Here is a 13,423-nt window from a genome sequence, read left to right as displayed (position 1 = left end):
CCAGGAGGGATGAGGGGGCTGATCAGAGGGGCAGATGTAAGGAGTAGAGACAGGACAGGGGTGGGCACCAGGGGGCAGAGTGGGGGAAGGGAACAGGTGCACACGGGTGGGGGGTAGAAAGTGGGGTGTGGAGAAGGGCAGGCCCTGGGGGGCACAGGGGTGTGGAGATGTGGGCACCAGGGGGACAGAGGGAGGATGAGGGGAGGGGTGGGACCTAGAGGTTAGGAAAGGGTGTGGGGAGGGGTGGGCACCAGGGGTGCAGAGATGGGGGGAAGGAAGGTCTGACACCAGGGGGCCCAAAGTGGGTCAAGGGAAGGGGTTTTCACCAGGCAGGCAGATGGAGCAGATGAAGGGGCAGGCACCATAGAGGCAGATGGGGGAGAGGGTATAAATGGGCATCAGAGGGGCAGAGGAGTGAACAGAAGGGTTGGTACCAGGGCACTAGATGGGGGTGAGGGGTGTAGGTGTCAGGGAGGCAGAGGGGGCGACAGGAGGGGTGGGGGGAGAACTAAGGGGAAGGTGGCAGGGGGAGGAGGTACAAGGGAAGGGGCAGGCACCAGGGGGTGGGGGGGCAAGGAAGGGGGCTTGTGCCAGAAGGTGAGGGGAGGGATGGGGTCAGGGACAGCCATTGGCAGGACAGAGTGGGGGAGAGGTGGGCACTGGGGGGCAGTGGTGTAGCGTGGGATGGGACAGGCTCCGGGGCAAATGAAGGGTGAGGGAAGGGTGGTCATCACGGGGTGGGAGGGCAAGGGAAGGGGTGGGTGCCAGAGGAGCTAGAGGGGCACAAGGGGAGAGGTGAAAGTCAGGGGGTTGAGGGGACAAGCAGATGGGCAGGCAGTAATGGGGCAGGGGGAGGGGCAGGCGCTAGAGGGACAGTCGTGCGGCATGGAAAGGGGTAGGCACTGTGGCCAACAAGGGGCAAGAGGAGGTATTGGGGGATAGAGGGGGCAAGGGAAGAGGTGGGTCCCTAAGGGGCAGGGGGAGGGGCAGGTGGTGGGGGACAGACGGGGGAAAGGATGGGGCAGGCAAAAGGAGGGAAGGGGGAGGGGAGCAGTAGGTGCTAGGAGCAGGATGGTGTGAAAGCAGGGGTAGGCACCAGAAAGGCAGAGAATGGGGGAAGTCATGGGTGATGGGGGCAGAGGATGGTGTGTGTGTGTGTGTGGGGGGGCACCAGGGAGGAAGGGGGCAAGGGGAGGGGCAGGTGACAGGGGGGCTGAGGGGGGTGAGCAGAGGGGCAGACACAAGGAGGGCTGAGGGGGGAGGGGTGGGCACCAGGGGGCAGAGAGGGGGGAGGGGAGAGGCAGGGCAGGTGGGGAGAGGGTGTTAGGAGAGGGGGTTGGGAAGGGGCAGGAGCCAGAGCGTCAGAGTGGGGCTAGAGGAGGGGTGGGCACAGGGGGGCGAGGGAAGGGGCGGGTGCCAGGGGGGCAGAGAGGATGTGGAGAGGGGCAGGTGCAAGGAGCGCTGAGGGGAGTGATAAGAGCAGGAGCCAGGACAACAGAGGAGGGTGAAAGATAGGGTGGGCACTAGGGGCAAATGGGAGTGAGGGGAGAGCTGGGATTCGTGAGCAGGGGGGAAAGGGAACAGCAGAGGCCAGGGAGTAGGGGAGTGAAGTGATGCGTGGGCACCAGGTGCAAAGAGTGTTTGGAAGAGGGGGCAGCTGCCAGCCCAGGAGGGCAGGGTGAGAAGGGGGGTGGGTTCCAGGGGGGCAGAGGTAGGTGGGGGGCAGGGACATGTGACAGGGCAGGGGGCATGTGACAAAGTGCGTAGAGAGGGGACCATGGGAGCAGAAAGGGGGTAAAGGGAAGGGGTGGGGCAAAGTGGAGCCATGGAGGATAGAATTAGGGGCCAGGTGGGCACAGAGGTTGAGGGAAGGGGAAGGGAGGGGCAGGAGCTAGGGGCCAGAGGGCAATGAGGAGATTGGCAGGTGCCAGGGGGCAGAGAGGGGTGAAGGGGGCAGGTCTGCATCTCTGTTGCTTTGGGGCCATGTGTGGTTGGTTTGTTACTAAGAGCAGGTTGGCACCGTCCCCACATACACTGGCCAGGCAGCCCTGCCCCAGGGGTGGAGCTGGGAATCTCCATGCCGCCGGCCCCATGGTACCACCTTCCAGCCAGGCAAACCCCACAGCCAGCCCCTCCCCTCCCCTCGCCAAGCCCAGCCCCTCCCCCAGGCCATGGGAAGTAGATCTGGGCTTGGCTCCTGGGTGGGGGCAGGACAGTGGGGGGATGGGCAGTGGGGGGATGCTTGGAGGTGTAACTGGGTAATGGGGGGACCAGGGGCCATTACTAATGGGGCTGGGGCAGTGGGGAGGGAGGGGACATTTCCCCACTTCCTGCCCCCTCCATCTGGCATAAGCTGCACCAGGGGCCAGTCCTGACTCACACCTGTGCAGCACGTCTGCACTAGGGGTTTGCACAGGGCCACCGACATGCCTGAGACACTGCTGTGCCAGGGGCCATAACCCCTTCTCTCACTGGGGTTATGGATCAATAATTACAGAGTCAATGGAGCAGAGGAGCTGACTCTGGGCGTACGTACCAGGTGGGGCCTGACCCACTGGGCTGCAGGGTCATTCTCACTCCCATGCTGTGGCCGAGGGCCCATGGCAGTATTTAGACACGGGCATCTTCAGCAGGAGAGACACAGAGAGCCCCATGTCAGAAACCTGGAGCCCAGAGGTTCCAGCCCTCACCTGAGGGGGGGGAGACCCCCATTCCAATTCCTTCCCCTATATCACACGGGGGGGATTGAACCTGGGCTCCCAGATGAGGGCCCAGCCACTGGGCTAAAGGCTAGAAGGGAAGGGGTGGCATATTCTTCTGTTCATTCAAACTATTCAGCAAACTCAACATGGATTTGCAAAGTTTCAGCCTATCAAAAATAATATTTTGCAGCAAATAAACTATTTGTCCAAAACATTTCACCCAGCTCCACTTCAAACCTGTCTGATCAACTTAGGAGCCTAAACCCCAGTGACTTGCAATGAGTGACTGTCAACATCCTCAGCAACGCAGAGTTACGGGCTCAGGTCATCAGCTATGAAACACCCCAGAGCTGCCATTAAATTTGCCCTGGGTAGGAAAATTCCCCACCCCCACCCCCCCCAGCTCCTGATCGCACCCAAAAAATCAGGCTGAAAATGGAGTCTCGGCTCCAGCCTGAACTCTCTGCTCAGAGCGATTTTCTCCCCTGGACTGTGTGAGTGGCACAGACCCTCTGCAGCTGCACCTGGGCATCTCCCAGAGCGGATAATGCTCCCAGAGACCGTCTCAGAGCCCCAGGGGCTCAGGTGTCTCCATCTAATGACTGCGCCAGCCACCCCCCTTGCTCTAATTAACCGGCCCTGGGTCAGACACTCTGGGAACTTTCACACCCAGACTCTGGAGACACTTTGGGTTCGTCTACACAGCCTGTGGCAGCAAGTCTCAGAGCCGGGACAACAGAATGAGGTTTGTGGGGGCTCCTGCTATGGCGCTAAAAAGAGCCGTACAGACCTTCTGGCTCAGGCTGGAGCTAGGGCTCTGAAGCCCAGGGAGTAAGTGTGGGGTTCAGACCCAGGCTCCAGCCCCAGACACAACATCTAAACAGCTGTGTTTAATGCTTAGCACAAACCCCAGAAGCTGATGTCTGTCACCCCGGCTCTGAGACTCGCCCAGGAGGGCTGACAGAGCAGCACGGTACAGACACCTTCCATGATGGTGGGACATTCATTCTCCCAAACTGATGTCTGGAGGGCCAGCAACAGCCAAGGGTATTCCAGCTCCCATTGCTGGAAGTGCCCACGCACCCACAGCGACGCACAGAGGAGGGCCAGTGACTTGAAAGAGTCACCCTGGCCCATTGCAGACAGGGCTGGTCCAGTGCTGTGCACAGACTGTGGGCAGGATGGGCATATAAGATGGGGCTGCCTCCAGAAGCAAGGATGGGCAGACTGGCCTGGTTTCCCAGAACGCTCGGGGAACAGAGGAGTCCCAGGTTATTAGACACCCTGCCATGGGGAGGTCAGGCCCAGGACTGTGGGAACCCTATTTTGGGCTGGGAAGAGTTCCCCCTCCAGGGTCAATTTGTTTTGACTACACGGAAAAGGGACACATAAAAAGATGCTGCCCTACAAGAACTTTGGATTTTGGACAGAGGGGATCGGGGATGTTGCTATGGGGCAGTGAGAGTTTCTAGCACTGAGCAAAATGAGTAGCTAAGAAAGCAGGCCCTGGGGTATAAGCTTCAGAGGGAGAGGCCAGCCATGGGTTTCAGATATCCCTCTGCTTACCAGGGATACCTTAGCCTCGCTCCCAGAAACAAAGCTTGAGAACTGGGGGCATTTGAGTAGCTTCCTCCAGGATCCTGAAAGGACTCCCTTGGAAAATGATCCAACCAGCAGCTTAGTGGACAGCAGGCTCTCTGGGCCAGGGGAGCTGAGGAAGAAGCTAAATGTGATTCAGCATTTCTGGTGGTCCCAAGAGGGTGGTGTTACTAGAGCTCTGAGAGGGCTATTGAACAGCTCTGTAATTTGCAGGCCCAGGTGCGGGTTTTCTTACTGAAACTGGCCAAGCAACAGGAGCAAGCCCAATGACCAGAAGACAGGCAGAAGGAGCTACTCGCAGAGCAGGAGAGAAGCCACCAGGTTGTGGCTATGGAGAGCAAACAGGTCAAGGCACTGAAAAGAAATAGGGCATTCGGCAGAAGAAATTCTGCTCTAGCTCCCAAAAAGCCCAGCTGTTGAAGATTAAGCTCCAGCACTGACATGAGCCGAGGACTGATGAGATTATTGATATTCAGGAGAAACTCACAGCTGCTGAATGTACCAAGCGCCAGGTACCATCCCACAGGGAGGAAGTGGCAGTTGGAATTGACAATACTCCTGGTCAAGGAGCCCGGGCCCTAGAGGAGAAGCAGCACCTGGAGACCGGAATCGTTCAGCCGAGGGAGGTGCAAAGCAACAGGGAGATGGGGAACAACAGTCTCAAGGCAGCCAAGCTGCAGGCAGCCAAGGTAGAAAATGAGCCATGCAAGAGGAAAGTTACCCAGGAGCCAAAACGGGAAGGGCTTGAACAAGCCCTAGGCCTTGGAAGGAGGGGCCCAGAAAGGGCTGCAGGATGGGAGTGGTGTGGCTGGGAAACTAGAGGAGGGTTTGCTGGGACACAGGAGCCTGCCACGCTGGTTAGAAGGAAGAAACCTGGAGAACTTGAAACAGAGGGTGTCTGCAACTGAGCGGGGAGGTGAGATTCCCAGCTCATGTAGACGTACCTACACTAACTCTGCTCAAGCTAGAGCGCTAAAAGTAGCAGTGTAGCCCGGCTAGGAAGGGCAGCTCGGGCCAGCTGCCTGAGTACGTACCAAGGGGGGCTGGGAGGGTTTCTACTCAGATGGTTAGCTGAAGCTGCCACCTGTGCTACCCTGGCCACACGGCTGTTTTTATGTGCTAGCTCAGCTACGTCTACATGAGCTGGGAATCACACCTCTTAGCTCCAATGTAGACGTTTCCTAATAGAGGAGAAGGAGCAGCTCCTGGACTAAGTTAAAGAACTAGACAGACTAAAGCTGAGGGTTCAGGAGAGGGCAAAGGTGCAGCCTGAGGGCTCTGGTGTGTGCGATAAGAGAGCCCAGCAATAAATCACCAGGAGGCTGCATTTACACAGGGGAGTGCAGTGATGCTGTGGGTGTCCTGGGAGGCTTTTTAGGGGAACAAGTTGATCTTGCACTGAAGGGCTGGATGTCGACAGGCACAGATACAGAGGTGCTGGCTACAAAGGAAGCTGCACTAGTGGCCGTGTCCTCTACAGCGACCCAGCAACCCCACCCACAATGGACTGGGCAGAGCGAGAAGAAAAGGTTGCTGCAGCTGAGGGGAGCAGGGCAGAAGGCCTTGCACAGCTGAGCACCCTCCAGGCCCAAAGGCTGAGGCCCTGCAGGAGCTAGAGGAGATGCGCTGACAAGGGACTGGATCTCAGCCCAAGCCATCCAGTGGGAACGGGAGCAGGAGCACTGGAAGGAGCCCGTCTCAGCACTGGAAGGTGACCGGGAAACAGCAGTGTTTGTTGTTGCAGAAGAAGCTGACTAAGCTCCAGATCCAGCTTAAGATCGAGTATGGAATGAAGCCCAGCTCTAAGACGCATACGAAACAGGAGAGCCCAGAGGCCTTGTGGAAAGAGATGAAATTATGTAAGAGAGAGAAAGCGCAGCTTCTCCAGAAAACAGAGCAGCTGGGCAGTGAGCTACACCAGCCGGCTGGAGACAAGAACAGCGCTGTGGTGGGTGCAGAGGTACAGGCTCATTGTGTGGAAGATGGACTGTCTGAGGTGGAGATTGCACCTGCTGGAGGGAAAAGCCACCATAAAAACACACGTCCAAGAGGAAGTTGAAATAGAAAAGGAAGAGACTGGGGACCTCTCTCCCCAGAGACCTGAAAAAGCAGCACAAAGCCCGAACCAGAGCTGGGCTAAAACGAAGTCCATCCTACAGGAAAAGGGGAGGAGCAGAAAGGCACTTTCCCAGCTCCTAACATTACACCCAGCCAGGTGAATGGAGGAGGATCTGAAATGTGCTCCCAGAGCTCATTTACTGAAGGCTGCAGGAAAGAAAAGCTGTGCTCAGTAATAATTAGAGATGCTAATAAGGAGCTATCTGAATGAAAGACAAACTTAACTCCAAAGGGCATGTGTGTGAGTGTGTCCTGGGAGGCAGCTGTTGGAGGGACCTTGTAGCTAGGTGGGTCTGTGTGTAGCAGACCTTATTTAAGCTAACCTCAGCCAGACCTGGCAGAGCCCTGAAGGGCCTTGTGATGAGCACATCTGGTGTGTACCTGACTCCGGAGGAAGCTCTGTAGCCAGCCCGTATCTGTTACAGCATCATGACGGCAATGGTGAAAGCCTGGTGCTATTGCCTACCTCTGCTATGGCCAGAGGGCCTGACTCACACAGTACATGTTGTTCTGAACTACGCCATGCTGAAGACTATGGGAGATTTTGCCCATCACATGAGCTACACAGGACTGTGGGGAACACAACTCCTGGTCTCTTCATTTTTTCACAATTCAGTGATGAGGATAAAAATATGGCCAAGGGCCTTGTAGGTTTCCTTGTGGCAGAAGGGCAGGAAGTGCCCCCTGGCTGCAGAACATCACCAAGTGTTAGCCACGGTCAAGCCTGCCTTTAGGTAAACGGGGGGAAGGGAGGTCATGGGGGCCGGCCCTTTACGGGGAGTCAGGGATCAGCCTACCTGTGACAGGCTCCTGTAAGGGAGAACCAGCCAACCCAGCCCCACCTGGAAGTAATGAAATCCCTAGGTGCCTGGTTGGCAGCTAAACAGCTAATGAACCTGATAAAGGGTTATCAGGGCTCAGCTGAAGGGATCCCAGAAAGAGGAAGCTGCTGAGGAGAGGGGGGCCCAGGACAGCTCACAGAGCAAGGACCCTGGAAGGGGTGCACCTAGAGAGAGGAGCTCCTCTAAGGGGGAGGAGCTGCCAGAGATGACATTGATAGAAACAGCAGCTGAATGAGGACAGAGGCCTGCAGGTGAGGTCTGCAGGGAAAAAGGTACAGTCTGAACTGAATCCAGCTCCAGGAAGGAGGGCTGGGGTCTCCTGACTCGAGGAGAGTGAGGACCTTGAATTAGAGCCAGAGGCTAGAGCAGAGTGAAGGAAAAGATTTTATTTTGGGGTTTGCTGGGACTCAGAGTGGACCCCAGCAGGGGACTTTTGTCTCAGCCCTTTTGGACTGTGGGGAGCAGTTTAAGGAATGCTGAAGAGAGTAAACTGAGGCAGGGCAGTTGCAGGGCCACCCAGAGCCGGCTGAGGGTGGTATGTGAGGGTGCCACCCCATGATGCGTCTGCACAACTGGCCCCCATTTTACAGAATTGCCCCTTCCCCAGGCAGACAGAGCCTCGCTCTCTCCAGTCTGTCTGCTTGGGCCCAATGGAGCCTGCGTCGCTGAGTGAGAACCTGGAGCAACTGAGCACAGGGTGGTGCCTCCCACCTGACTCCTGGCCTCCCCATCCCAGCTCCCAGGCTGTTCCCTCTTGCCTGCAACCTGCGACTGCCCCGTCCTCTGAGTGCCCCTGCCCTGCCCTGTGCCCTGGGGGTGCTGAGCCCCCTGCTGGCTGTACATTGAACTGGGAGTGACCCAGGGCCCAGCAGGGTCACTACAATACTCTGTCAGACCCAGCCAGACAGGCCCAAGGGTGCACTGGGATCCTTGCATCATCTTGGCGTTTGCTGCTCCCCTTGCTGGGCCTTGTCCGCACTCAGACCGGGAGCCCTTTGGGGCCAGCAGCCCCTTGTTCTGTCTCTGCAGCGCCTGGCTCACACATGGGCACTCACTGCCCAGCCCCTAAGGTCTGCATGACAGCATGGGGCCTTCCCCATTGCACATGGAGCCCTGGTTACTCTGCCCCACAAATTCACGCAGTGACTCCCCCGAGTTGCCAGACCTGGGTCCCTGGGGTCAGAGCGCAGGCAGTCGAGTGGCACTGACCAGTCAGGGGCTGGTGGGGTGGGTGGAAGGAAAGGGTTAATCCCAGCACGGTGGCACTTTGCTGCCTGGCCCTGGCTGGTCTCTGCCCTCCAGGTGCAGCACAGGGCGCGTGTCTCTGAGCAGGTCCCTGCCCGCTCGCCCGGCCACTCGCCCCAGACGCAGAGAACCCAGGGGCCGGGGGAGGAGCAGCCCCAGCAGCGCCGCATTGGCCCTGGCACGGGCTGAGCCTGCGAGCGCAGCACCAGAGGCCGCGGCAGAGAGAGGGGCTCCGCCAGGCAGAGCTGCAGAGGAGGGGTCAGTGCTGGGGCAACAGGCCGGGCTGGGTCAGGGGCTGGGATTTCTGGCCGTGAGAGCGCAGTACCAGCACCAATGGCCCTGGCCAGCCGGGAACAGCCAGTGAGTCTCTCAGGGCCTGGACCCTGCCCAAGACAGGACAGCTGGTGTGTGTGTGTGTGTGGGCCGGGGGTGGGGGCAGGAGGCTCCCCAGGGGCTGGAGATTCCCTAGAATGAGGCATCGAGGAGACGGGCTCAAGATCACGACAGGCTCAGGGGCCAGGGGTGTGGAATGGCCCAGAGAGCCCAGCCATGCCCAGGGCCCCGTGGCCATAGACTGCGCTGGGCTGGGGGCGGGGAGGGAAGCAGGGCTGGCAGTGCCAGGGGTCTGAAATAACCCAGAAGGAGCATTTGGCCTTGCTGACTCTAGCCTTGCCCTGCCATTCTGTCCTGATCGCTGCCACCAACTCCACCTCCTCCTCATCACTCTGGCCCACCACATAAAAAACAATGGCTCACGTTTTAGGTTCTTTTGCAACAAATTATCTATGTATATGAATGTGCCGATGGACGTTCTACGGCATCTCTGTCTACCTTCCTGAGCTGGGGTGTGTGTGACTTTGCTAAATGTGTTAATAAACTATTTGTAAATCTAAGAGGGTTCCTATAGTGTGAGTGTTGCAGCTGTGCACAGTGGGGTTCCCAATCATGTAACGATTTAAATAATACTGGGCCTGATCTTGGGACAAAAACCAGTCAACCCTCAAAGTGACAACTACAAATTCGTAAGTAATCAGTATAATCGATATAGAATCTCTAGATTGGGCTACAGGCCCCCTCACACCCACTGCCGTCCCCTTCACTGGCTCCACTCCTTGTCCCCACCCCCGGGCTCCACCCTGCCCACCCCTCATCTGACACCTCCTGCTGCTCCCTGACTACCAGCCCCACTCACCCTCCTTCTCCCTTTGTTCCCTTCTCCCACCAGCTCCCCCTACACCCCAAACAAACTCCCTGCTGCTGAGCATCATCCAACCGCCTCCTCCTCCTTCCTGCCTCAGAACCCCCTGCTCTCACCCGGCTTCCCAGCTCCCACTGCCCCCCACGCTCCTGTGCTGCTTTAATTCACACACCCAGGCACTGGACACTAGGACCTTGCACATATGCACTGTGCATGTCCTAGGGTGGCACATGAGACCCAAGCTCTGTGACAATCTCCTGGCCTTATGGGGCTCTGCTCCCCAAGCCCTCCCCTGTCACTGCCCCTCCACATCCAGTCCAGTGTCCTGTCTATGACTGGAGTAGTGAACGGATACTCTTGTGATTGAAGTGCTGACCTGACCAAGGAACCAGCAGATCTAGGCCCAATTTTGCCACAGCAGGGGGTAGTCAGGGCTTGTGACCTCTGGGAGGGGACCTGAGGGCTTGCTTCTCCTCTTTCCCTTGGAAGCAGGTGTGAAAGTAACTTAAATTTCTTACAGGTATTGTCCTATGGCAAGCACCGCTTGGGGAGGGGGCTCAGGGCAGGGGGTTGGGGCAGCGCCACCTAGGGACTGTGTGTGCTGGCTTGGGCCCACCAGGGCTGGGGCCTCACCCCCAGCTGTCTGGCATTGGGGTCAGGAGTGGTGGTGGTTTGGGCTCCTGTGGGGGAGGAGGGTAGAAGGGGTGGGATGGGCACCCATGCCCAGCACCGCCCAGTGTTACCCTGCTGGCAGCATCCAGAGCCCTGCCCCCAGCGAGCCAATTGTTGCTCTAATTCACACACTGGCTTACTTTCACCTCTACTTGGAAGTAAATTTAAGGACTTGTATACATGGGGGGAAGCCCTGAGTAGCTAGTGCAGAACAGCTAATCAGCGCTAGCTGCCTGTGCGGACACTCTTATTCCATGCTAAGAGTGCCCTTGTCTGCTTTGGGTTAATCCACATTGGAAGAATACAAGTGCAGAATACTCCACACTAGCTACTCTGGGCTCTTCCCCATGAATTCCCCATGCTGAGAAGCCCTAAGTGTGGGGAGAGGAGGTTTAAATTCCTTGTTCCTCACCCTGGCAACCCTTCTAGAGTCACCAGCTGCCCCTCTGCCCTCCACCCCCTCTCTGCCACTGCATCCAGCGGGGTTGGATAAGCTCATCGACTGGATGTTTCTGCCAAACAATGGTCAGTATTGAAGTAAACAATGTATTAACTAGAAGCTATAAAATAGCAACAGAGAGCAGTTAAACAATTATCTGTTTGCACCAGCTCCCCCTGCCCCCAGCAGGTACCCTTGGGGGTGTTTGAATAACCAAGCTCCTCAAAGTTTCACACAGACAATCACAATTTGCCCTACCCCTTAGCTATTGGGAGAGCTGTAAGAGGACTGAGCAGGGACCGAGTACCCCAGAGGAATGGGTCTGAGAGCGACTGCAGCAGTATCAGTGTTAGTTACCTGCGTATCCTTGGGCTCTGGTGAGTCCTGAAATAATCAGAAACGAGAATTTACACCAACGAAATGCAGACTCAGCAAGTCACATACTGTGAAAAACAAACCATACAACCAGAAATAGCTTACCCAGTTCTGCCAGAGGGTCCATGGGAATGAGAGGAGAGAAAAGGGAAAAAAGAACATAAATGAATGAACAGGAGAGATTCTCAGTAACAGAAGTGCCCAGTTCTAACCCCACATTACATTGGATTCAGTGGGAACTTTGCCTGAGTAAGGACAGCAGGATTGGGCTCCTAACCACTAGTTATGACTTCTCCTTTATTCCATCTGATCCTGCAAACCCTCCCTGCAGAAATCAATGGGGCCGCACCTGTGGGGATCACTCATGTGAGTCGGGGGGCAGAATGGGGCCATTAGTGATAAGGGGCCCAGTTCTTTCCCCTGCTCCGGTCACTGTGAGCAGGGATGGTGCAGACTGGCTGGAACCAGGCCCTGGACATCAGAGAATTCCCCTGGTGTAGGGAGAGCCCAGCCAGGGTAAAGCAGCATAGCTGGCTCCTGTGTCAACTTGCCCGCCCTCCTCCCTCAGCCATCCTGGTGAAGGGGGAGTGTCAGGGCTGGGAGGAGGTATGCTGGGGCAGAGCAGAGCACATCACCAATTCTCAGGGACCACAGCCAGCTGGAGCAAGTTAGAGCAACCCCTAGGGCAGCCTGAGAACCAGGGAGCCATAACCAGCTCCCTCACTGCCCCCACCCCAAGCAGGCACTGGCCCAACTGAGAACCTGGGCCTGCAGCTCAAAGAACTCTTCCTTCATAAGTGTCTCCATCCCCTGGGTGATGCTGGTGACCCCAAGGGGTGATGAGCACCTGCAACTCCTGCCACCTTCAGTGGGATCAGACCCATGTGCCTGATCCTACAGCTGCTGTGTGTGTAAGCCAACAGGGCCCAATCCTGCTCCAAGGAGACCTAGGGATGCAGGAGAACACCCATGGAGAGCTCAGTGGGCTGGGCCCTATTGGTATAAAAGAATCATTGCTCTTGTTACAGGGTCTCTCAGGTGTCAGTAAGTGATGTTTGTTTACTTTTTAAGGGTATTTCCAAGGGTTAATGTTATGAAATATAAAACTGTTAATATTCATATTTCAATATCAAAAATTTCCCATCCATTATGTCTGGGTAATATCTGGATTTCTCCTTGTCGTGTACATTACCTGTCTCAGTAACACATTAATTTTTTACACTAACACGTCTTTGCATACACAGCTCTGAGTGTTTCTTTTCCAATTTAAAGCATAATCAAAACTAGTACAAATGCCCTTACCTTTCGCTGCCTCGTATTCCGCTGGAAAGTCAAAGACATCGGGAGTTAATGTTGAGTCTCAAAACTTAATGGGCAACAGTCAAGATAAAAGTGACGTCTCCCTCACTGGTGATACGAGTGTTTTGAAAGATTTGTCCATAAGCAGAGCCGAGCCCAGGAGCTGGCTTCTTATGGACGAATGGACTTAAGCTGTCCTGCCCCATCTATTATATCTACTACGTTCTAAACCTCAAATACTGGAAGGTAAACCTGGCCCAGAGAGCAGAGCTTCCTTGGTCCATGTCATTACTCATCTCTTGCTGTGTGACATTTTTCCCTGCAACACCCCCCCACCTTCACCTCTTCATCCCCCATCCTCTGCACAGACACACACACTTTTAAGCCCCACCCCAGGCCATATCTCCATATCCCAGGGCCAGTCTCCTGCCCCACTGCACATTGTTATTCGCATTCCAGTTGCATCTAGAGGTCACACTCTGAACTGGGCCCCACTGAGCTAGGTCCTGTACACCCACACTCAGCACTAGATCCTGTACGCACACACTCAGAGCCAGCCCCCACTGCGGTAGGTCCTGTACGCACACACTCAGGGCTGGGACCCACTGGGCTACATCCTGTATGCATACACAGTGCCAGGCCCCATGGTGCTAGGACCTGTACACACACACTCAGGGCCAGGCCCACCACATGCCCAGCCAGGAGAGATTCCAGGGGCCACAGCACAGCTGGGTTTGGGGGAGGGATTGAAGAGAGGAGAAGGGAGCAGCTTTACTAATACTGAGGGGATGTTTTTCCTTGCATGGATGGGAAGGGGGAGAAAACTCTGAGGTGTTTAAGGGAGAAGCAGACCGGCGGGTGACCCAGGCTGTGGGTGACCAGACATCCCAATATTAGGGGCTTTGTCTTATAAAGGCAACTATTCCTCCACCCC

The 13,423-nt window shown here is 56.4% G+C and overlaps 1 protein-coding gene across 1 annotated transcript in view; it reads right to left on the bottom strand.

Annotated features, from left to right (window-relative positions):
* Window positions 1-13,423, bottom strand: part of LOC125621824 (butyrophilin subfamily 1 member A1) — a 66,709-nt gene that overhangs the window by 3,133 nt on the left and 50,153 nt on the right. Inside the window, 3 exon segments of the mRNA XM_075119466.1 lie at window positions 11,173-11,199; window positions 11,296-11,301; window positions 12,493-12,513. Coding sequence (XP_074975567.1) covers window positions 11,173-11,199; window positions 11,296-11,301; window positions 12,493-12,513 — 54 coding nt within the window.

This window comes from Caretta caretta, chromosome 14 (genome assembly GCF_965140235.1).
Source record: "Caretta caretta isolate rCarCar2 chromosome 14, rCarCar1.hap1, whole genome shotgun sequence".
NCBI lineage: Eukaryota > Metazoa > Chordata > Testudines > Cheloniidae > Caretta > Caretta caretta.
Note: the sequence above shows the minus strand (reverse complement) of the source record. Positions and strands in the feature narration are given on the sequence as shown.